Here is a 23,613-nt window from a genome sequence, read left to right as displayed (position 1 = left end):
GGCCCCGCACACGGGCTGCCATGAGCGAGCGCCCGGCGGGGCCCCCCCGCCGATCCCTGGATCCCCGCACGCTGCGGCCCCGCCCGGCCCCGGTCCCGGCTCCAGCCCCGGCCCGGGTGATGCTGCGGGGGCGGCGCGGCTGAGCCTTCCCCGCCCCTCCGCTGCTCCGCTCACCCTCCGGCCCGGCTGCTCCCGCCGGCCCAGCCCCGGCCCAACCCCGGCCCTGGGGATGCTGCGGGTGCGGCGCGGCTGAGCTCCCCAACCCCTACCTAGGGCCGCTCCCCGCCGCTGTCCGGCTCCGCCCGCCGCCGCCATGGCCGGTAAGTCCCGCAGCGGCTGCGAAGCGCTGAAGGTGGTGGCCCGGTGCCGGCCCATGAGCAGGAAGGAGGAGGCGGCAGGTTACGAACGTGTTCTGGAGCTGGACGTGAAGCTGGGGCAGGTGAGCATCCGGAACCCCCGCGCCGTCCCCGGGGAGCTGCCCAAGACCTTCACCTTCGATGCCGTCTACGACGCCAGCTCCAAGCAGGCGGATCTCTACGATGAGACCGTCCGGCCGCTGATAGACTGCGTGCTGCAGGGCTTCAACGGGACCATCTTTGCCTACGGCCAAACCGGGACGGGCAAGACCTACACCATGGAGGGGGCTTGGACAGAGCCGGAGAAGAGGGGCATCATCCCCATGTCCTTCGAGCACATCTTCACCCACATCTCCCGCTCACAGAACCAGCAGTACCTGGTGAGGGCCTCCTACCTGGAGATCTACCAGGAGGAAATCAGGGACCTCCTCGCCAAAGATCAGAGCAAGAAGCTGGAGCTGAAGGAAAATCCCGAGACAGGGGTGTACATCAAGGACCTCTCCTCCTTTGTGACCAAGAACGTCAAGGAGATTGAGCACGTGATGAACCTGGGGAGCCAGACACGCTCTGTGGGCAGCACCAACATGAACGAGCACAGCTCCCGCTCCCATGCCATCTTCCTCATCACCATCGAGTGCAGTGAGATGGGGCCAGACGGGGAGGAACACATCCGCATGGGCAAGCTCAACCTGGTGGACCTGGCTGGCAGCGAGCGCCGGAGCAAAATGGGGACCCACGGAGAGCGTCCCAAGGAAGCATCCAAGATCAACCTCTCCCTCTCCGCCTTGGGCAATGTAATCTCTGCCCTTGTGGATGGCAAGAGCACGCACATTCCCTACCGGGACTCCAAGCTGACCCGCCTGCTGCAGGACTCCCTTGGGGGCAACGCCAAGACAATCATGGTGGCCACCTTGGGCCCGGCCTCTCACAGCTATGACGAGAGCCTCTCCACCCTCAGGTTTGCCAACAGGGCCAAGAACATCAAGAACAAGCCCCGGGTGAACGAGGACCCCAAGGACACCTTGCTGCGGGAGTTTCAGGAGGAGATTGTCCGTCTGAAAGCCCAGCTGGAGAAACGTGGCATGCTGGGGAAGAAGAGGAGAAGGAGCAGCCGGAGGAAGAAGATGGTGGATGGAGAAGGCACCACAGAGAATGAAGGGGATGACGACAATGAGGACGGTCTGGAGAAGAACATGGAGAATTACTTGAAGGAGCAGAAGGAGAGGTTGGAAGAGGAGAAAGCTGCAATCCAGGATGACCATAACCTGGTGAGCGAGGAGAAGCAAAAGCTGCTGCAGGAGAAGGAGAAGATGATAGAAGATCTGTGGAAGGAACAGGAGGCCACAGAGCTGCTGGCCACCAAATTCAAGGTATGTGTCACCATGTGCCGTTGCGAGCCGTGCTGGGGGACCTGCTTTGTCTCCATCTTGGAGTGGGGTGCTCACATGGGTCCCAAGCAAGGTGCCCCAGCAGTGTGCCTGAGCAAGATGTCCAAGCAGGGTGTCCGAGAGCAGCCCCATGCTCCTGTGTAGTGCTAGGCTGAGGTTGCTTTCAGACTTGAACCTGCATTGGGACCTTGTATGGCAGCTTATGGGGGCACAGGGTGGAAAGGTCCATGGGAGGGTGGATCTCTGCTGGCACAAGTTTGCTGTGCTCAGCTCTCATGACTCTTGACACAACGAAGCAACTTGTGGCAAGGTTAGGGAGTGATGAAGGTTCATCCCTTGTGGCCCTGGGAATGTGCCAGCTCTGGCATGCTCCAGAGTGCTCAGGGATGTGGGGCTGAGCACGAGAGGGTCTGTGGCAACCCCAGTCTAGCCCTGGGTGGCCATATTAGAGGTCTGGGGCTGCCCCACTGCCCCACTCCATCCCTGCTTCCATCCCTGGTGAGGCTGGGGGTTCATTAATCCCTGTCCATTGCTGCTGCAGGGCTGGGATGATGGTCACTGTGCTGAGGATGGAGCCATGACACCCTGACCCTCCATGTCATGCTTTAACACAGCCCCTCTCTCACCACTATGGCCAGGCTGGAGACCTAGCATGGAGCCCTCGGGGAAGGGACATGCCTGGGGTGTGGGTCCCTGCCTGGGGTTTCAGAGCTGAACAGGGGGATGCTCTCATACCGTCCTCCAGGGCCTGTGTGTGTTGCAGCCCCAGGGATGACTGGTTGTACCTAGGGATGCATGGCAGTGCCTAGGAGTGCATGGCAGTGGGCTGAGGTGCATGTCAGTACCAAAGGACCCGTGGCAGTGTCCAGGGACTTGTGACTGTACCCAGGGGTACATGATCATGCCCAGGGGTGCATGGCCATGCCTGGATACTGGCAGAGAGGCCATGGCCTGCCTTGGCTCACACCAGGATGCATTCAGGACACTGGTCACCAGCTAGTGTGACTGGTGCCCCACAGGGCATGTCCTGGCAGTTATGATGCTCAGTACAGAGGTGGGCTCCCTGCAGCTGGTGGAGTGCAGGTTGTGTCTGGCAGCCATCCCAGGAGGTCTCCTCATCTGACATGGCACAGTGGGGCTGGCTCAGGGCCATGGTGTGTCCTGTAACTGCTGAGTAATGAGGCAGGGCCAGAGGCAAGGTGATGCCACATCCCTTTTGGTGGCCTTTGGAGCTGCTCCCCATACCAAGACCCTCTGAGCATGAGAATATGGCACAGTCACACCAGAAAGACATCACCCCAGGGGAGAAAACCCACCATGTACCAGCAACAGAGGGACAGAGCCTCCCATGATACTTACCACACTGGGCACTGCCATGCAGGACATTTTGGGGTATACTGGATGGTTTTCTGGTGCCCATGGGCAGCTCTGCCAAGGAGGAACAATGTGGAAAGAGCCCTGTGTCCTGCTCAGGTGTTTAATAGCCTCATAGTGCCCATGCCAAAGGCAGCTGCAGTGACACAGAATCACTGATAAACCTTTTCATCCTTGGACCCCACTGGAAGGGCTAGCAGTACCATGTCCTGACCAACACCCCAGCACCCAGCTAGACCCACTCTGGTCTCTCCCAGTTCTGCTGGAGCAGGACACACCAGGGAGGGCACAGGCCAGCATGGATTGCAACAGGGACCAGCTGAGAACTGCACTTGGAAGAGAAGATGCGAGGAATGAGGGGCCTGTAGAGACTTGACCAGGCTGGAGAGCAGAACCTCATGAAATTCAACAGAGGCAAGCTTAGGGACCTGCACCTGGGGAGCAATAACCCCCTGCACCAGTACAGGTTAGGGGATGACCTGCTGGAAAGCAGCTCTGCTGAGAAGAACCTAGGAGTGCTGTTGGACAAGTTGCCCATGAGCCAGCAATGTGCCCTCATGGCCACAAAGGCAAATGGTCTCCTCAAGTGCATTCAGAAGAGTGTGGCCAGCAGGTCAAGGAAGGTTCCCCCCACTTCTGCTCTGCCCTAGTGACACCAGATCTGGAATTCTGGGTCTAATTGTGAGCTCCCCGGTTCAAGAGAGACAAGGAACTGGGATGTGGCTCAGTTGGTAGCGCATCAGACCCTTAATGGGAAGGTCATGAGTTCAAGCCTGCAGTGGGCAGTAGTGTCCTCCCTAACTCTAGTCCTGAGGTCTGTGGTGACAGGTTGGACTCGATGATCTTTGAGGTCCCTTCCAACCTTAGAAATACTGAATACTAGTCTAAACTAGATTAAATGCTAGACATAGTCCTCCTGATCTTACTGGAGAGAGTCCAGCAGAGGATACAAAGATGCTGAAGGAACTGGACCATATCTGAGAGGGAAAGGCTGAGAGACCTGGGGTTGTTTAGCCTGGAGAAGTGCAGCCTGAGAGGGGATCTTCTCAATGCTGATCAATATCTAAAGGATGAGGGACGAGAGGATGGGACCAGCCCAGTGGCACTCAGTGACAGGACAAGGGGCAGGCAGGACTGGAACCCCTCCTGGGTTCTCCATCTGAAGATGAGGAGAAACTTCTTTACTGTGAAGGCACCAGAGCCCAGGACCAGGCTGCCCAGAGAGGATGTGGAGTCTCCTCCTCTGGACAGATTCCAAACCTGCCTGGCACTGTGATTGTGGGCAACCTGCTGTCTGTGACCCTGCTTTATAAGGGGGGGTTGGGCTAGATAATTCCAGAGTTCCCTCCCAGCCCCCACCATTCTGCAATTCTGTGAAATGGGATGGGATGTGGTGGGATGAGGGGGAATAGAAGGAAGGGATCAGGATGCCTATGCATCATCCTAGAGTCCATCTGAGCTATGGAAAGTGCTGCTGTGGGTGGTTTTCTTGCACCATCTCCCTGGCACATCCCTCTGGGCTTGGAGCTAAATCCCCTGTCCAGCTTGGCACAGCTCACCATGTCTTGGCCAGGTCCAGGTCCCCACTGCTGGCAGCTGCTGCACATCCACAGCATGATGTGCAGCTCATAGCTGTGCGGAAGGAAGCGAGACCTGAAACAGTCTGGGCTTAGTGCCAGCAGCCCTCTGCCACATCCCCATGGAGGGGGCACGTCACTCACACCTCCTCTCCACCCCCTTAGCTGGCCTCTTTGTGTACCACACCGAGAGCTCCACCCCAGCAAAAGCAGGACTGAGGATGAGGTGCCCAGGGCAGGGATCAGGGATGGAAGTGACCACCCTGCGAGGCTGGCCTGGGGTGAACCCCACAGAGGTGGTTAGTGGCAGAGCCATGCTCCACCCCCCAACCCTGCTCTTCCTTCCCCTAGGCAATGGAGAGCAAGCTGCTTATCGGTGGCAGGACCATCGTGGACCACACCAACAAACAGCAGAAGATGCTGGAGCTGAAGCGGCAGGAGATAGCTGAGCAGGTAATGGCATGGGGGCCTCCCCTGGCTTAGATGGATGATGCAGGTGTCCTGGGGTGGGACTGGGGGGGTTGCCCATCCCAGCTCTGAGCTTTGTTCCCTGCGCTGCAGAAACGCCGGGAGCGGGAGATGCAGCAGGAGATGTTGCTGCGGGACGAGGAGACCATGGAGCTGCGTGAGACTTATACCTCCCTGCAGCAGGAGGTGGAGATCAAAACCAAGAAGCTGAAGAAGGTGAGATGGCAGGTGGGGACAACTGTCCCTCTGGCCACCAGAGCCCCAGGGCTCTCCACGGCCCCTGAGCCATGGGGCTGAGGGCCTGCTCCTCTTCCCCAGCTCTATGCCAAGCTGCAGGCTGTGAAGGTAGAGATCCAGGACCAGCACAACGAGTACATCCGCGTGCGGCAGGACCTGGAGGAGGCACAGAACGAGCAGACGCGGGAGCTGAAGCTGAAGTAGGCGGTGGTCAAGTGTCCCCCGTCCCTGGGCAAGGCTGCACAGGGAATGTGGAGCAAAAGGGGGGTGCTCAGAGCCGAGTTGGGGTACACAGAGAACAACAAGGCTGTGTAGAACAGAGCTGAGGTATGCAGAGCAGAGTTGCAGTGCATAGAGCGGAGTTGTGGTGCGCAGCTCATAGCAGGGTGGGCTGTGGCTGAATTATGTGACACGGTGGGGGGAGCTGGAGGTAAGTGTCCCTTGAGGGCACCTGGAGAGCCTTCTCTGGCCACAGCAGCTTTGGGGGAACATGGGGTGAGTCCCAGGCCCATGAGAGCTGTCAGTGGTGGCACCCGCTAAAGCTGGGCAGTGCTTTCCCTCTGGAATTACAGAATCATGGAATTGTTATGGTTGGAAAAGACCTTTAAGATCATCAAGTCCAACCGTTTACCCAGCACTGCCAGGTCACCAATAAACCATGTCCATCAGTACCACATCTACATGGCTTGTAAACCACTTGGGGGATGGTGACCCCAGCATCGCTCTGGGCAACCTATTCCAGGTCTTGGCAATCCTTCTGGGGAAGAAATTGTTCCTCATCTCCAATCTAAACCTCTCCTGATGCAAGCTGAAGCAGTTTCCTCCAGGAGCCTCCCAGTAAGAGATTAATCTTCTGGAGAGAGCAGATAGGTGGAGAGGAGAGGGGGAGCTTCTGCCTGGAGGAAGGCTTGAGAAGCTGCTGAATGTCTTCACTTCTCTCTGGTGTCCTGCCATCCTCTTCCTCTCTCACCTTCCTGTCACTGGATCTATTCCTTCAACCTCCCTATTTCCATTATGTTTCCATCCTCTGGATGTTTTCTCACTTCCTTGGGTCTCCCTCTCTTCCTGATACCTCTTTTCTCTCCCTTTTTGATGTGTTTTCTGTCATTTGTCACATTAACTCCATCCTTTCTATCTCCTTCCCACCCCACTGCTCCCACTCTGTCTTTCTCTGTGCCCATCACTCACTCAGGTACTTGATCATCGAGAACTTCATCCCACCGGAAGAGAAGAACAAAATCATGAACCGCCTGTACTTTGACGGTGAGGAGGACCAGTGGAAGTTCCAGCCATTGGTGCCCACTGGAGGGTATGTCCCCAACCCTGACCCAGCACTGGCAACCTGTGGGCACAAAGCTTCACTTAGCAAGCAGGGCAAGGATGTCCTCAGGGCTGGGGCAGGGCCATTGGGATGCTTGCGGCTGCCTGCAGGTGGAAATCTTCTCCAAGCCAAGCCCCATGAGGAAAGGCTACCCTTTGCCCACTGTAGACAGGCTCCATTTGTCACTGTTTTTAGTAGGTATTTGTGTTCTCCAGCACATGGTCCTTCCTTAATTTACCTTTCAGAAGCAGCAGCCAAATGAAGAAGCGGCCTACCTCTGCAGTGGGGTACAAGAGACCCATCAGCCAGTATGCTCGCGTGGCCATGGCCATGGGGTCCCATCCTCGGTACCGAGTAAGTACGGGGCACCCGTAGGTGCTGAGGGGACAAGAACTCATTGGATAAAGGGGATGGATGGATGGGGGGATGGATGGGTGGGTGGATGGACAGACAGACTGATGAACAGTGGGAGAGCAGATGGAGTAAACAAACTCAAGATGATTTAGCATGCATCATTTCAAGCTCCCAGTTTTATCCCCACCTTAGTAGGATGAGTAGCCATGCTCTTAGCTGATCCTTGAGCTGCTGGCTCACTGGCTCTGGCAGCTCCTGCCATTTCAAAGGACAGGGTCACTCAGCCTTGCTGTTGGACTCAGCCCCAGGAAAGACCAGAAGACCTGAGCAGAGCAGGAAGCCTGGGGTCCAGTCTGGAGCTTGCCCTGTGGCTGTGGCAGCCAGAGGAGGGTCCTGCTCCCTGGCATGGTGATCAGCTTCTCTCAGTAGCGTGGTCTTGATGAAGCTTTGCTATATGGTGACTCCTTGTGTTGATTTTGCCTTTGTCCTGTCCTTCTGCAGGCTGAGAACATCATGTTCTTGGAGCTGGATCTTTCCCCTCCAGCCATCTTCGAGTTTGAGTGGAGCAAGGACACAGCAGAGCAGGACCCCTGGGCTCTCCACCTGGAGAGGCTGATGCACCTGGACAGCTTCCTGGAGAGGCCAGTGTCATCCCGGGTGAGGAAGTCCCGCTCCTGGTGAGTGCCAGAAGGTGGGAGATACGTGTGGGAGTTGGGGCATGGACTTGGGGCAGGTGGAGGACTCAGCAGAGCTGCAAGCCTTCTGTTCCTTTTGGGGCTGAAACTGGCCACGAGCTTTTGGATATAGCTTTGAGAACAGCTGTTGCATGGCTATAAAAACAGGGTGATGATGTCACATCATCATGTACATCTCAAGACAGGAAAGATGATGTCCAGCTATGGGGTCCTCAACGCAAGAAGGACATGTACCTGCTGGAGTAGGTCCAGAGGAGGCCACAGCATTGATCAAGGGGCTGGAACACCTCTGCTCTGAGGACAGACTGAGAGAGTTGGTGTTGTCCAGCCCAGAGAAGAGAAGGCCTTATTGTGGCCTTTCAGTGCTTAAAGGGACTGAGGAGAAAGACGGAGAGGGACTGAGGGACATGATTTAATGCTGATCTGGCAATGCTGGGTTAACAATTGGACTTGGTGATCTCTTCCAACCAAAATGATTCCATGATTCTGTGACATTTTAGCAGAGCCTGTTGGGACAGGACAAGGGGTGATGGCTTTGAACTAAAAAGAGGGGAGATTCAGACTTGATAGAAAAAAGAAACTGTGCTGAGCATGGTGAGACCCTGGCCCAGGATGCCCAGAGAGGTGGTTGATGTGCCATCCCCAGGAACATTCTAGGTCAGCTTGGATGGAGCTCTGAGTAGCCAGCTGTAGCTGAAGATGTCCCTGCTGACTGCAGGGGCCTTGGACTAGATGGACTTTGGAGGTCTTGTCCACCCCCAACTGTTCTGTGATGTACATATCACAGATGGTAAGACATGAGGTATTGTCCTGCCCCGTGCTGGCTGTCCTTTCCTGCTGCCACCATAGCAAATGCCTGAGAAGATGTCTGGATTTCGGGAAGTGGAAGGCAGGGGAAGGAGAAGGAACCCTTTTTCTCCCCATGCAGGTGCCAGACGCCGCGGTCACTGCCCTCCTCCACCATGCATGTGTCCCTCGCTGCCAGCTCCCCGCGCACTGCCACCATGTCAGCTCAGGAGTGATATCCTGCACCCCCTCATCCCCCTCACTGACTCAGCAGCAAGGACTGTGCCCCTGCCAAGGGCTGGGAAGGGGCCCCAGCTGGCAGCACCTCTACCAGTCCCCATTCGTCTTTGTCTTCAGCTACTTCTGTGTGCGCCTGTGTTCCTGTGAGACACGGATGGACAGCCCCCGGGATGAGGGGAGCTGCTCACCTTCCCCCCGCCCCTCCCCCCCCAACCTGGATCTGTCACTTTATTTATTTAAGGTATTTATTTATGGAGTTGTTGATGTGCAGGGTCAGGAGCTGCGTTTGGACTGGAGGACATCCAAGGCTGGAAGCGGGCACCATGTTGATGCTCCTGTGGTAGGGCACTGCCGGCCTATTGCTTGCCATTGTGCTCCACAGAGCAGGCAGGGGAGGGCTTGTGCCTCTCTCTGGTGGCTTCAGCGGAAGGTGAGGCAGCCCTGGACTCTGGTGCTGTGTTTTCTTTGGTGGATCCTGTGGAATTTGGTGATTTCTACAAGGATTTGGAGGCTTCAAATGGAGAGACCACCTTCAAATTTGGAGACCATCACGGTGGCAGCACCTTTCACTGGGCTTGTGAGAGGCTCAGAGTGGCTCTCAAGCCTGCCTCAACAGTGGTGGCAGCAATGACATCTCATTGACTTCTGGGCATGGCTGTAACTCCAGGAATGCCAGCTCCATCCACAGAGAGGGCTTACAGATCAACCAAACCAAGTCAGTTCTGGTGCTCCCAGGACTTTGTTCACCTGTGCCATGCTCTGGAGATGGCTAGCCTTGTCCTGTTCCACTGCCTGACACTCAGCTTGATCCTATCCCTGACTAAGTGGGTGCTTAGCTCCTTACAGCAAGAACAGGAGGTGGAAATCTCCATCTCCTTCCACCCACCCCTCCCAAAGATACACATAGTCTGGGGAGCAATGCTACCTAAGTGAAACCAGAGGTGAGTGTCCACCATCCTGGCAACTAAAGGCACTGAAGAAATGCTGGAGAAGATGGTGTTGCCTGGAGGAGTGATGTCAGCATCACTCTCCTTCAGGCTGGGTGATACCATGTGGAGGTCACTTCATAGCTGGGAGAAATTTCCCGGTGATTGCATAGGTCGTGGAGGGATGAATGTGAAACGGGTAAGAGGGGACAAGCCACGAGGCCACTCTGGTGATCTGAAACCTGTCCTGGGCAGAAGCACATGTAGGTGCCAGGACATTGCTTGGTGTTCCTGATTGATTCAGCTTTCAGTAGTTGGGATGAGGGAAGATGGATTCTTGTTGAAGACCATCCCTGGCAGTGTGAGGCCAATGGCTGTGGTTTCCAGATGGGTGGAGGTGAAGGAGATCCCACTTTGTTTGACAAGATGCTAATAAATGAGGGAGCAACCCCCAGGTTCACATGGGAGAGTTCAGGTCTTCAGAGGGACATACGCTGAGGCCAGTCCCTGGGAAGGCAGATCTGAGAAGACTGCAGGTAGGAACAGTCTTCTGGTGACAAAGACAATTGCTTCTACCCCACACTCTGATGATTCGTGCACACAGGACCCAGGGTGAGGGGCAGAGACTGAATGAGGAACAGACATGAAGCAGAGACGTGGGCTGTGTGTCTACTTTAGAGCAGTGCAAGTCCCACCCAACAAAGGTGTCAGCATGCTCCATGTAGGTGGGCTGGGGGATCCACAGACCTTTCCATCCATCACCTGACAAATCCACTGACAAGTCCCACAGGGTGTCATCTCCCCATCCTATGTAACATCCTGCCTCATGTTCTTGATTGTCACCTTCTGCCACCATCTTCTCTTACCCACCTGTGCCTCATAACAACTTCTTCTTCTCTGATATCTTTGCCCTCTTCTCCTCTACCCCAGCAGCTGGCTTGTAGGCAATTTTGGAAGCTGTAGGTTGCTCCCATAACTGAGCTCATCTGCATCCAGCAGCAGTCAGGTCTGGTCTGTGCTCAGCCTGGAGAGGAGGGTGCAGGAGGAAGGACATTGTAGGAATGAGAGGTGAGTCTCTTCTGCAGCTTGTGGTGAGCTTCTGCCTGCAGGTACCACCAGCAGCAGGTTGTCCATGAGCATCCCCTGCAGCAAGTTGGCTCTGTCCCAGTGGGACATGGTGGATGAGAGATGCAGTTCTTTATCTCATTTTCAGGCTAGCATCTGGGAGTCAGGGTCAAGAAGCACAGACCTTAAAGGACAGAAGCTGTCTGCAGGGTTGCCTGCAGCAATTTATTTTCCTCCTTTCTCTTCTAATTGCCTCAACTTCACCTTCAGCTGTATCAGCAGCTTGTGCCTCAAGTTCACCTTTGGCTGGATCAGCAGCTCATGAAGCCCCAGGAAGATGAACCACTGTCTCTTTTACCTCAGTTATCTACCCAGAGCATGGGAAACCAAGCTCATGAGCTGATGGTGGCCTCTCATTCACCCTGGCGTGTCCCAGGCCATGGAGCATCATGTTGAAGGGTAGATGTGCTGCACACCCACCTCCCACAGCACACACTAGTACTTACCTGTGTCACAGCAAAGGACAGGTCCAGATCCAGCAGAACCATGGTCATGGTAGGCTTCATATGGAAGCCCTTCCAGCAGAGCACAGGATGAGTTAACAAGCAGTGCAGGAGGGGATGAGCATCTTTCAACATCCATAGTTTCATAGTTTCATAGTTTCATTCAGGGTTGGAAGGGACCACAAGGATCATCTAGTTCCAACCCCCCTGCCATGGGCAGGGACACCCCACACTAGATCAGGCTGGACAGAGCCTCATCCAGCCTGCTCTTAAACACCCCCAGGGACGGGGCCTCGACCACCTCCCTGGACAACCCATTCCAGGGTTTCACCACTCTCATGGTGAAGAACCTCCTCCTCACATCCAGCCTGAATCTCCCCACCTCCAGCTTCATTCCATTCCCCCTAGTCCTATCACTACCTGATATCCTGAAAAGTCCTTCCCCAGCCTTCCTGTAGGCCCCCTTCAGATACTGGAAGGCCACAATTAGGTCACCTCGGAGCCTTCTCTTCTGCAGACTGTACAGCCCCAACTCCTTCAGTCTGTCCTCATAGGAGAGGTGCTCCAGCCCTCTGATCATCCTCGTGGCCCTTCTCTGGACACGTTCCAGCACCTCCACATCCCTCTTGTAATAGGGGCTCCAGAACTGGACACAGTACTCCAGGTGGGGTCTCACCAGGGCTGAGTAGAGGGGGAGGATCACCTCCCTCGACCTGCTAGCCACACTTCTCCTGATGCAGCCCAGGATCTGATTGGCTTTGCGGGCTGCAAGTGCACACTTGATACAAGCAGGTGCTGCTTGTATCATGTCTCTGGTGTGCATGGGTCTGACAATCTCCATCTCTCTCCATGACTCTGGCAACCTCTCAGCCTTCTTAGCACAAACCCTGAGGAAGGTCGAAAGCAGATGATGGTGATGTGAGCTGAGACCAGACAAGTCCATGGTGGTGTGTTCTTCTTGGGAGGGAGTGTTCATCTTCTGGAGGGCAGGGCTGATCTTCAGAGGGACCTGGCCAGGCTGGATCAATGGGCCAAGGCCAGTGGGGTGAGCTTCAACAAGGCCAAGTGCCATGTCCTGCACTTGGGTCACAACAGCCCCCTGCAGTGCTCCAGGCTTGAGGAAGAGTGGTAGTAAAACTGCCCAGCAGAGAAGGGCCTGGGTGTGTTGGTTGACAGCCAGCTGAAGATGAGCAAGTGTGTGCCCAGGTGGCAAAGAAGGCCAACAGCATCCTGGGTTGGATCAGCAATAGTGTGGCCAGAAGGACCAGGGGAGTGATTGTCCTCCTGTACTGGGCACTGGTGAGGCCGCACCTTGAGTACTGTCTTTGGTTTTGTAGCCTTCACTACAAGGAAGATGTTGAGGTCCTGAACTGTGTCCATAGAAGGGCAATGAAGTTGGTGAAGGGTCTAGAGCACAACTGTTACAAGGAGCAGCTGAGGGAGCTGGGGTTGTATAGCCTGAAGAAAAGGAGGCTCAGGGGAGACCTTTTCACTCTCTACAACTTATTAAAAGGAGGTTGAAGTGTTGTGAGGGTAGGACTCCTCCCAGGTAACCAGGACAAGAGGAAGCAGCCTCAAGTTGCACCAGAGGAGGTTTGGTTGGATATTAGAAGAAACTTCTTCACTAAAAGGTTTATCAAACACTGGAACAGGCTCTGAAGGAAGCTGGTTGAATCACCATCCCTGGAGGTGCTAAAAAGACAGCAAGATGTGGTGCTGAGGGCTGTGGTTTAGCACCAGAACTGCTAGAGTTAGATCATGGTTGGACTTGATGATCTTAAAAGGTCTTTTCCAGCCAAAGTCATTCTGTGTTTCCATGCCCTTGCCCAGCCTTCCTGTATCACTGCAGCAAGCTCTACTGTGTTTGTGACATTGGGTGTTGGTGTGTCAGTGTGTGTGTACTGACGTGGGAGCGTGTGCAGCGGCGTGCGTGGGGTGTGTGCGTGTAGCCAAGAGACCTATCAACCATCCACCTGAGTGACTGTACAGAGTATCACAGTATCACAGTATAACTAAGGTTGGAAGAGACCTCGAGGATCTTTGAGTCCAACCTATCAACACATACCCCATGACTAGACCATGGCACCAAGTGCCATGTCCAGTCTCTTCTTGAACACCTCCAGGGACAGTGACTCCACCACCTCCCTGGGCAGCCCATTCCAATGATGAACGACTCGCTCGGTGAAGAACTTTCTTCTCACCTCGAGTCTAAACCTCCCCTGGCACAGCTTGAGACTGTGTCCCCTTGTTCTGGTGCTGGTTGCCTGGGAGAAGAGACCAAGCCCTTCCCGGCTACAACCACCTTTCAGGTAGTTGTAGAGGGCAATGAGGTCACCCCTGAGCCTCCTCTTCTCCAGGCTAAACAATCCCAGCTCCCTCAGCCTCTCCTCATAGGGCTTGTGTTCAAGGCCTCTCACCAGCCTTGTTGCACATCCCAGGGTGGGGGGAGGGGGAATACAGGGCTGGGCTGGGGGATTTTTTTTGTGGTGGTGGTGGTGGGTGGTTTAGTTATTTTGGGGTTCACAGTTTAGACTTCTGCTCTTTTTTTTTGGTGTGGAGGGGGGTTGGGGTCTCTTTCAGGCTAATTGACAAGGTGAGGGCCTCGATTAGGACCAAATTTTTGTGCCTGTTGCTCTGGTGATCTATTTAGGAATCAAAAGTTTACTGTGTGGTGGCCCATCCTTGTCACTCTATACATAAGAATATACAGGACATATTATAAATATATATATATTATACATACTGTATGGAGAGAGGTCATTAATCCCACCCTCCCTCTGGCTTTGGATGGACACCTCTTCAATATGCTGTAATGTAGCTTTGACCCAGTGCTGGAAGCAACCAGAAAGCGACAGCACCCTTCAAAAACTGGCAATGACATCAATAAAGGAATGAGCATCATTGGAAAGGGCGTCTGCAGCCTACTTCATCCTCAGCTACAGCCAGCTGGGAGCCTATGGCACTGCCATGCCACAGACGATGAGTGCAGCTCTGCATTGAGCGGCCAGGTCTGGAGGCACTTCATGGGCTAGGGGTGTTGAGAGACAAGGATCTAGGATTTGGTCTCCTGATGCTCCCACAAATGGGCACCAATGCCTGCCCACCACCATGGATTCCTCCTGTTTTGTCTAAGATGGAGCATTTGTGCTAAAATCACTGTGATATGCAGGAAGCTTCAATGCGACAAAGTCTGAACAGCAGAAGCTGGTTTTGCTAGGTATGAGCTCAAATACTGGGTTCAGTTTGGTGTCACTCACTCCAAGGAGGACTTAGAGATGCTGGAGTGGGTCCAGAGAAGAGCAACAAAGCTGGTGAAGGGTCTAGATCATAAGTCATGTGAGAAGTGGCTGAGGAAACTGGGGTTGTTTAGCCTGGAGAAAAGGAGGTTCGGGGGAGACCTTCTCAGTCTTTACAACTTCCTGAAAGGAGGTTGAACTGAGGTGGGTGTGGGTCTCTTTTCCCAAGTAAGGAGTTACAGGATAAGAGGAAATTACCTCAAACTGAGCCAGAGGAGGTTTAGGTTGGACACAAGGAACAATTTAATTCCCAAAAGGGTTGTCAAATTCTGGAACAGGCTGCCCAGGGCAGTGGTGGAGTCCCCATCCCTGGAGGGATTGAAAAGCTGTAAAGATGTGGTGCTGAGGGACATGGTTTAGTGGTGACCTGGCAGCACTGGGTTAGCAATTGGACTTGATGATCTTAAGGGTCTCTTTCAACCAAAATGATTCTATAATTCTATTAAAAGTCAATGTGTGAGCTCTAAGAGCATGGAGAGGCCCCTGTAGAATGGGTGAGTTGATTTTGAGGCCATGTCATTTTACATGTTCACTTTTCTCCTTCAAACTTAGGGACACTGATGCCAAGAACAGGCCCTGACACAGTCTGGTTTATTGGCACCTATTGAGGAAGGTCTGAAGAGCACAGGAGGATGGCAAACAGGGAGGCTGGAGCAAGGTGGGAGGGTGGCCAGGTAGTCATCTGCTTAGGGAGGGTGAAGAAAAAGGAGCAAAAAGCCTGGGAGTAAAAGCAAGAAGCGAGATGAAGTGGGGACAGTAACAACCCACAGAGAGATCAAGGGAGGACCCATGGACATTCAAGTGAATCAAAACTCCCAGTGCAAATGGGCTTCTTGGTAGCTGAAACTGTGAAGAGGGAGCAACAACACTGAGTAGGGAAGGGACTGGTTATCTCCCAGGTACTGCTGCACTCTTCTGTGACATTGGAAGATGGGAAAATTCCTGTCATACATTCCCTAAGCTTCCCCTAAGAAAACAATGTGAAGGCACTGAATCCCTATGCTTTGAGGTTCTCTTCAGCACTCTGACCTGTCCTGGTAGTCCAGAAACATTGGCACCTGGTGCTGGGTTGTTGCAAGAAGGGGCCGCTATACGATCAATGTGATCAGCGGAATCCAACTTTATTGAGCATCAGACACATCTTATATACAGTTTACTATAACTATGCCTACTTGGTAACATACTATTGGTTACAGATTACATGTCAACCCTACCTCTTGTGGTTTTAACATCCTGCTTTCCTGCCAGACGGGCCAACAGATGTCTCCTGTTTCAAGTCCCCTACTTGTCTACGACCCTCACGATTACACGACTACAGTGCCCTTGCGACACTTCTTGATGATTCAGCTAGACCCATTGTTCTGTGGCACTCCTTATCTTGGCAGGGCGCCAGGCAGTCCTGCAGGTATCCATTATCTTATCAGAAGGCCAGATGGTCCTGCAGGCCTCTTTCCTTTGCCCATTGTACTACAATTCCCCCGTTTTCTTTAACAACTACAAAAGATTCAGTAAAACGATCAAACTGTTTCATTACACATCTAAATATTATTCATGCAGCTATAATAATAATAATAACAACAATAAACAAAAAGTGCAATGCTTCCTTGGCTAACCCTTTCGCATTTTGATGAAAGGTCATATGTGCTTCTCGGGCCTTTACTGAGGCTGAGGCTGGTACAGATAAGGATACCAACTTATCTGCTCGAGCGTTTCCTTCTCCCGGGCCAACATCAAACTTATGACTTCTAATATGCAAAATACAATATGATGCTGACCTACATCTTATGGCTTGTTGTAACCTCAACATCAACTCATATAATCTCTTATTTGTTACATCTTTAATCAGGGCATCCTCTATCCGTTATACAACCCCTGTAACATACATGGAATCTGACACTATATTAAGAGGTTGGTTCATCCAATGCTGTAATTCCCACAACACTGCCAACAATTCCAAAGTTTGAAGTGAGTCCTGTAGTTCTGCCTCTAATATCACATGTCTCCACTGGCTAATACTCTTGTCTTGCCAAGTCACTGCAGCTTTTCAGGAACGCTTCCCTGCGTCTGTAAATACTGTCAGAGCACCCATAATTGGTTGCTCCTTATATTTGGTATACCAATCCACGATTGCTGCGACATCCAACCTAGGATCTTATCTTGCAAAGGTGCAGTCTTAATGAGAGCACCTTCAAAAATTGTTTGAAAAATGGTATGTTGTGGTTGTAAGGATGGAAAGACCCATTCCAATACTCGGGTCTGTACACTCTCCTGACCTCTTTTTCCCCCGTTTTCTTTAAAGCTTGAGTCAAGGACCCCATAAGGTGTTTTGTTTCTGCTAAGGAAAGGTATTGGGTCCTATTAATGCTCACCGTTGGCCTAATGCTGTTTCTTTTTATTTCAAATTTTTCCTAGCTAAAACTTCCATAATTCTTACATCCTCTCTAAGTTTTGTTAAATCATATTTAAAATCACATATAAAATGAAAATTTGAGAACGTAGTATGCTTTAACTATTCTTTCTTATAACATAATACCTGAATTCCCCTCTTTTGTTTTTATAACCTAACATTAAAATGTATTTTGTGCTATAATTGATTTTGACTTTTCCTATAACTATTTAAAATTACAACAAACTGGTGAGTTAACATTTAAATCCATATAAACATTTTCTCTAATCATACAATCATTAAGCAATTATGATATACAGCCCTAAGTGTTAAACAATTCTTTAAACTGACCATTATTATCAATCTGCAAATGTGTTACTCTCTATTCCAGTTCTTGAACATGCTTATGCATTGAGACTAAGTGATCTAACAGATTCATACAACACAATTAAAACAATCATATAGGACATAAACCCTTTTGCTAGTTATGGCCTTGATTTCAACATGCGTCACATCATGCTGCAACCAGTTGTCCATTAATCTTAATGGGACCTTTTACATCAGTTAAAATCTTTTGTGGTCTATTGTCCAACAAGGTACAAGGCTTAAGTTGAACTAATAACAATGTTTTAACAGAGCTGGTATAATACATGGTCAAAGATAACAGACATTGTAAAAAAAATTAATTTAGACCTTAATAGTTCCAATCTTTACATTTCACTCCTCTTATTAACAAAAAATACGTGATTATGCCTGAACACATTACAAAGATTAAAACATAAATACAATCCTTAACACTGTTTTACAATCTGCTTTAGGGATATGTTGCATTTTTATTTTCTCTAGGATGGTCAAAAATCATAAATTGTTTAATAGTAGCAAGATTTCTTTAATCTGTAAAGGTAGATCTGGCCAGGCTCTAGCTTCACAGACAGAAAACTTGCAGGCAAACAGCAAGAGCAAAAGAACTCCATTGCTTTGCCCAATAGCATTTTTGCTCATCCTAGTAATATTAATCTCTTATTGGTACCATTATATATATATAATCCTTAAAAGCTATTACAAATACAAAATAAGACCAAAAATCTCATTCCATAATATACCTATAACAAACCCTTAACTTATGCTAATACCAAAGATCCTTAAAACCTTAAAAAACTATGTTAAAATTAATCCATCAAATCGCTGTCTAAAAAGGAACAAAGTTGTTACATTAACTAAAAAACACTTTCCAAAATTAAAACCTGTTTACACATTCCTTAACTATATTACATGGAGCTCCTTTGAAATGCCTATAGGCACACAATTAAAAAAGGTTCGAACCAAAAGAAAATCATACAATGTAAACTCATTATAAAGTACTTACACCTTACTGCAATTACTATGTACCAAGTACCTGCAAATACCAAATGCTTACTTATTCATTATGCTTATTAGAAAAACTTAACAAAACTCTAAATAACAAATCTCTGAAAGACGTTACAATCAGAAATGACAAAATGAGTACTGTTGCTTTAAATCAGAGCAGAGTAGTGCAGCTAAAGCCGCTGCGGGGGAAAGGGGTGGGGGCTGCTGCCGTAACCGCTGCTCCGCTGCCGTCGTGGCCGCTGTTGGGCCGCTGCTACTGCCGGTGCTGTCGGTGTCGGTGGTGCGTCAGCCGGTACCGCCTTGGTCGGAGCCGTCGGTATCCGCGGGGGCCGGCAGGGCTCGCGGGAGGAGTGCGGTGGTAGGAACGCTGTAATCGCGAGCCTCCAAGCGCTCCATTTTTTCTAAGAGGGGCCGTAAAGCAAAGTCGGCGCTGTTTGAATTCCTCGCTGCCGGTGTTGTCTTCCGAATCCGAGCCGTCGCTGGCGATGTCAGAGGAAGGTGTTGATGAAAGGGGTCGAACACACTGAGCTGCACTTGACATCTCCAGGGATGGGGCCCCAACCACCTCCCTGGGCAATTTTCTATGATTCTGTAATCTATGATTACTGTAAGTACAGTCTGGGCTCCTGGAAGGATAGACAAAACCAGGGCAGAGCTGGAAAAAATGGAGGGGTATGAGATATGGGAGAAAGTTGGGATTTGCCATGTTCGTTGTATCTCTTTGCTGCCACCTGAGGCAGAAGATCAATGAGCAGCATCCCTAGGTAATACAAAGGGAATAAAAGGTGTGAAATGACAAATGCTAAGCATCACCATGCAGTCAGGAGCTCTTCTTGTAAGGAGTTCAGAAATCATCCATGAAAGGCACAGACAAGGGCAAAGGATTTTTCCACCCAAAGTGTAACTGCCAAACGTGTTCTGAAATGTCAGCTTTGGCAATGCACACGATATGTCCCAAGAGAAAGGAAGTGACTCCAGGCAGGAAAAATGCTCCAGTCACCAACAATCCTCTTTCCTTTCAAATTAGAAGGAAATCTGCAAGGTGGTCAAGAAGGCAAATGGTATCCTGGCGTTGATCAGCAATCATGTAGCCAGCAGGACTAGCACAGAGATCATCCCTCTGTACTGAGCACTGGTGGTGAGGCCACATCTCAAATACTGGGTTTGGTTTTGGGCCCCTCACTCCAAGGACATTGTGGTGCTGGAGTGTGTCCAGAGGAGGGCAACAAAGCTGGGGAAGGGTCTAGAGCACAAATCTTGTGAGGAGTGGCTGAGAAACCTGGGGTTGTTCAGCCTGGGGAAAAGGAAGCTCAGGGGAGACATTTTCACTCACTATAACTCCCTGAAAGGAGGTTGGACTGAGGTGTGCATTGGTCTCTTTTCTCAAGTAACACATTATAGGGCAATAGGAAATGGCCTCATGCTGAGCCACAGGAGGTTTGGGTTGAACATGAGGAACAATTGGAGTCCCCATCCCTGAAGAAATTGAAAAGCAATAAGGATGTGGTGCTGAGGGACATGGTTTAGTGGTGACCTGGCAGTGCTGGGTTAATGGTTGGACCTGATGATTTTAAAGGTCTTTTCCAACCAAGATGATTCTATGATGCTGTGAAATTCTGCATTGTCTCGTTAATAGTGTTGGAGTCTCAGGCTGTTTAATTTTCCCTACACCAGTGTCAGAGTCAGCCAGGAGAGCAGCTGCTGGTTTGTCTTCAGGATCATGAACTTTTCCTCTGTCCTTGTTTCTCTCTCCTGTCTCACAGAGAGGCAACAGCAAGAAAGCACAAGCATATTTTCATGTTCAATGTTGAATATAAGTGAAAACTTTAGAAGGGTCACACGTCTATCCCCCCTGCTTTGGAGAAAAACACCAGTGGAGGCTCATTGCCCCTCTGTGACTGCCATGTCCAGGTACAATGTGGAAATGTACAAGTGTGAGTGTCCCAAGAGCCACAAGCATGGTACAAAGTGAAGGATCCATGGTACAAAGGAAGAGGCAGAAGCTGAAGTAGCAAAGACAAACATATGCTACATATACATGGGTGCACAGTTTGTTGTGGTGAAGATCAGAGCACACAGAAGTAGAGTAGCTACTTATAACTTAAATAAATCTGGATACAAGTCTCAGCATTCAGATTCTCTTGGAGATCACAGAATCCCATCATGATGGGGGTTGGAAGGGACCTCTTGGAATCATTTAGTCCAACCCCCTCCTAATGCAGGGTCATACACAGCAGGATGCTCAGGATCATGTCCAGGCAGGTCTGGAATCTCTCCAGGGAAGGAGACTCCACAGTCTCTCTGGGCAGCCTGATCCAAGGCTCTGGCATCTTCATAAGAAAGAATTTTCACTTCCTCTTCAGATGGAACCTCTTGGGTTCCAGTTTGTGCCCATTGCCCCTTGTCATATCACTGCACACCACCTATTCTCTTGACCCCCACCCTTTAGATCATAGAAGCATAGAATCACAGAATTATTTGGATTGGAAGGGACTTTAAAGATCATCTAGTTCCAACCCCCCTGCCATGGGCAGGGACGCCTCCTACTAGAACAGGTTTCTCAAGCCCCCATCTAACCTGACTTAGAACTCTTCCAGGGTTGGAGCCTCCACAAGTCCTCTGGGCAAGCTGTTCTAGTGCCTCACAACCCTGATGAGGAAGAATTTCTTCCTAATATCTACTCTAAATCTGGTTTCTTCCAGTTTGAAGCCATTACATTTCATCCTGTCACTACATGCCTTTGTAAAAGTCCCCCAGCAGGAAGATGCCTGCAGCCGTTATAAATACATTGCACGGACTTCCAAAGACAGAGAGTTGTACAGGAAGCCTTGATTCCAGAAAGGGCTTCTGCGTTAGGGTTTAGGGGTTTTGCTGTTCCTTGATGCTCTGAGGACACCCTGTGGACTTTTGCCTGTACTACTTCAGCTGTGCGAAGACCCGAGAATTTAACTCTTCTCTCCCCAGTGGCTCTTCTTCCCTATTTCTCTGTATTACCCTCCAGTGATGTTTTTAATTCAGGCTGAACAGAGAGGTAGCAGATAGCAGGGAGCTTGCAAAGGATGATCTCCAGAGGTCACTTCTACATGCCACTAGGCTGGGATTCTGTTATCCTGGGATCCTGCAGCATCAACAGCTTCTCAGCGCTCCCAGCAGCTCCTGTTTGAGTTCAATGTGTGTCATTTTGAAGTCTGACTGTTGTCTGAATTTCTATTTCCCTGTACCAAGGTGTTCTGCAATTAAAAATTATTCCAAACCACAGTAACATCACTCATCTTTCCCAGCACCTCCTTCCAATGCCAATGCCCCACATCCAGTGCACTTCCCTCCATCAAGAAAGGGAAGGTTAAGCTTTGCCAGCTCTCTCCAAGAATGATTAGAAATATCGTAACTGCAGAATCACCATTAAAATATATATATATATAAAAAATAGTTCTGAAAGCAGTAGCTTGGTCTTCTCCCAGCCCTTGTAAGATGGTTTGGGAGTCTGAGAGTGGTTTGGACCCTCTCTAGTAGTTCCCTGTCTCTCGTGTACTGGGGAGCCCAGAACTGGACCAAATACTTCACATGTGGCCTCACTAGGGCAGAGTAGAGGGGGAGGAGAACCTCCCTTGACCTCTGGCCACACTCTTCTGAATGCACCCCAGGAGATCATTTGCTTTCTTGGACACAAGGGCACATTGCTTACTCATGGGCAGCTCATCCACCAGCATTCCTAAGTCCTTCTCCAAAGAGCTACTTTCCAGCAGGTCAACCCCTAACCTGTGCTGGTGCACAAGGTTATTCTTCCCTAGGGGCAGGACCCTATACTTGTCCTCATTGAACTTCATGAGGTTCCCCTCCTCCCAACTCTCCAGCCTGTCCAGGCCTCACTGAATGTCAGCACATCCTGATGGGATGTCAGCCACTCCTCCCAATTTGGTACCATCAGCAAACTGGCTCAGGGTCCACTCTGTCTCCCCATACAGGTCATTGATGAAGATGTTGGACAAGACTGGAGCCAGTCCTGAGCCACTGGGAGCACTGCGAGTTATGGGCCTCTAACTATACTCTGCACCACTAAGTACAACCATCTGAGTTCTGTCTTTCAGCCAGTTCTCAACCCATCTCACTGCCCACTCATCTAACCCACTGTGGGCTAACTGCCTGGCTTACCATGGGACAGGTAATTTAATTTAAATTAATTCCATTTAGTATGCTTTGAGCCCAAGGTCATTTATAATCAGCAGGAGTTTGTGTTAAATGAGGATCCAAAGAGGGCCTGCCAAATAGCTAAGGGAGAGAACCTTGTGCAGATAAGCCAGCCTAAGCACCCAACTTCAGATTTTGAAGGCCAGAGTGCCTGAGCCAAATGAGAGTGCATGGTAAACATATATGACTTGGTTACTCATCATTCCACCCAGATCATGCTAAACATCACCTGGAAAGTAGGGACAGCTGGGGCTAAGGCATAAACCCACAGGAGGAACCTCTCTCAGTATGCAGGGGCACCAGCACCAGCAGCAGCAACAACAGTTGGGAAGGAAAGAGAGTCAACAGGGCTGTGCCCCTTTTCCTCCACCTGCACAGGCAGTACATGGATTAACTTCTGCTGCCTTTCCATGTTAGAACTATTGCAAAAGTTTGTGAATCTTTGTCAGTTGTTACCCAGGATTTATTAACCTGAGGTCAATCACTTGCAGTCAGTGCATTCACCCCTGGCAATCCTGCATCTGTTGTGTCTGTCATTCTAATAAATTAAACCATTTGATTGTTTTAACTCTCTGAAGCTGTGTCAGTGCAAGTCCTTACTGGGGCACTGGGAAAGGGAGAGGAAAATGTTGTCAGATAGTTTCAGTAAGATCCTGGAACCATTTGGAGCAGTTTACTCCAGATGTGAGACAGGCACTAGCTTAATCACTCAACCTTCAAGATATGAGAGAGCCTGTTGTAGAATCAAAGACAGAAATCTTTTAGAAACAGTATTGCAGCATGAGGAAGTAACTCCCACCTTCTGAGTTCTTAACATGTTTATATTGAGCATCATGATGATGATGATGATAACATGGAGTCAGAGAACTGCAGAATGGCTTAGGCTGGAGAAGGCCTTTAAGGTCATCAAGTTCAACTGCTAACTCAGCATGCCCAGGTCCATCCCTAGAAATGGTTTGTTGGGGATGGGTTCCTGTCTCAGTTAAGGCTGGGTCTGCTGTGCTCCTTCTCTGGCATGCTAACAAGGATGGGCTGGGGGTTTGTAGCAAGGATGAGTGCTTCAGTGTCCCAGGCAGGACAGGCAG

At 50.7% G+C, this 23,613-nt stretch overlaps 1 protein-coding gene across 2 annotated transcripts; it reads left to right on the top strand.

Moving 5' to 3' along the window:
• KIF3C (kinesin family member 3C) lies at window positions 1–23,309 on the top strand. Of its 2 annotated transcripts, none has more exons than XM_068169865.1 (8): window positions 1–1,726; window positions 5,047–5,148; window positions 5,257–5,379; window positions 5,482–5,600; window positions 6,593–6,709; window positions 6,967–7,075; window positions 7,577–7,752; window positions 22,306–23,309. In XM_068169865.1, exons 1-8 carry the CDS (start codon window positions 314–316, stop codon window positions 22,379–22,381), a joined length of 2,235 nt encoding a protein of 744 aa, XP_068025966.1. In that variant the 5' UTR covers window positions 1–313; the 3' UTR covers window positions 22,382–23,309. The 2 variants fall into 2 exon arrangements, with proteins under 2 accessions (XP_068025966.1, XP_068025965.1); XM_068169864.1 differs by lacking the exon at window positions 22,306–23,309 and adding an exon at window positions 8,699–14,033.
• The last annotated feature ends 304 nt before the right edge of the window (window positions 23,310–23,613 follow it).

Source organism: Melanerpes formicivorus, unplaced genomic scaffold (genome assembly GCF_026170545.1).
Source record: "Melanerpes formicivorus ecotype bairdi unplaced genomic scaffold, bMelFor1.0.p_v2 SCAF_229, whole genome shotgun sequence".
Taxonomy (NCBI): domain Eukaryota; kingdom Metazoa; phylum Chordata; class Aves; order Piciformes; family Picidae; genus Melanerpes; species Melanerpes formicivorus.
Note: the sequence above shows the minus strand (reverse complement) of the source record. Positions and strands in the feature narration are given on the sequence as shown.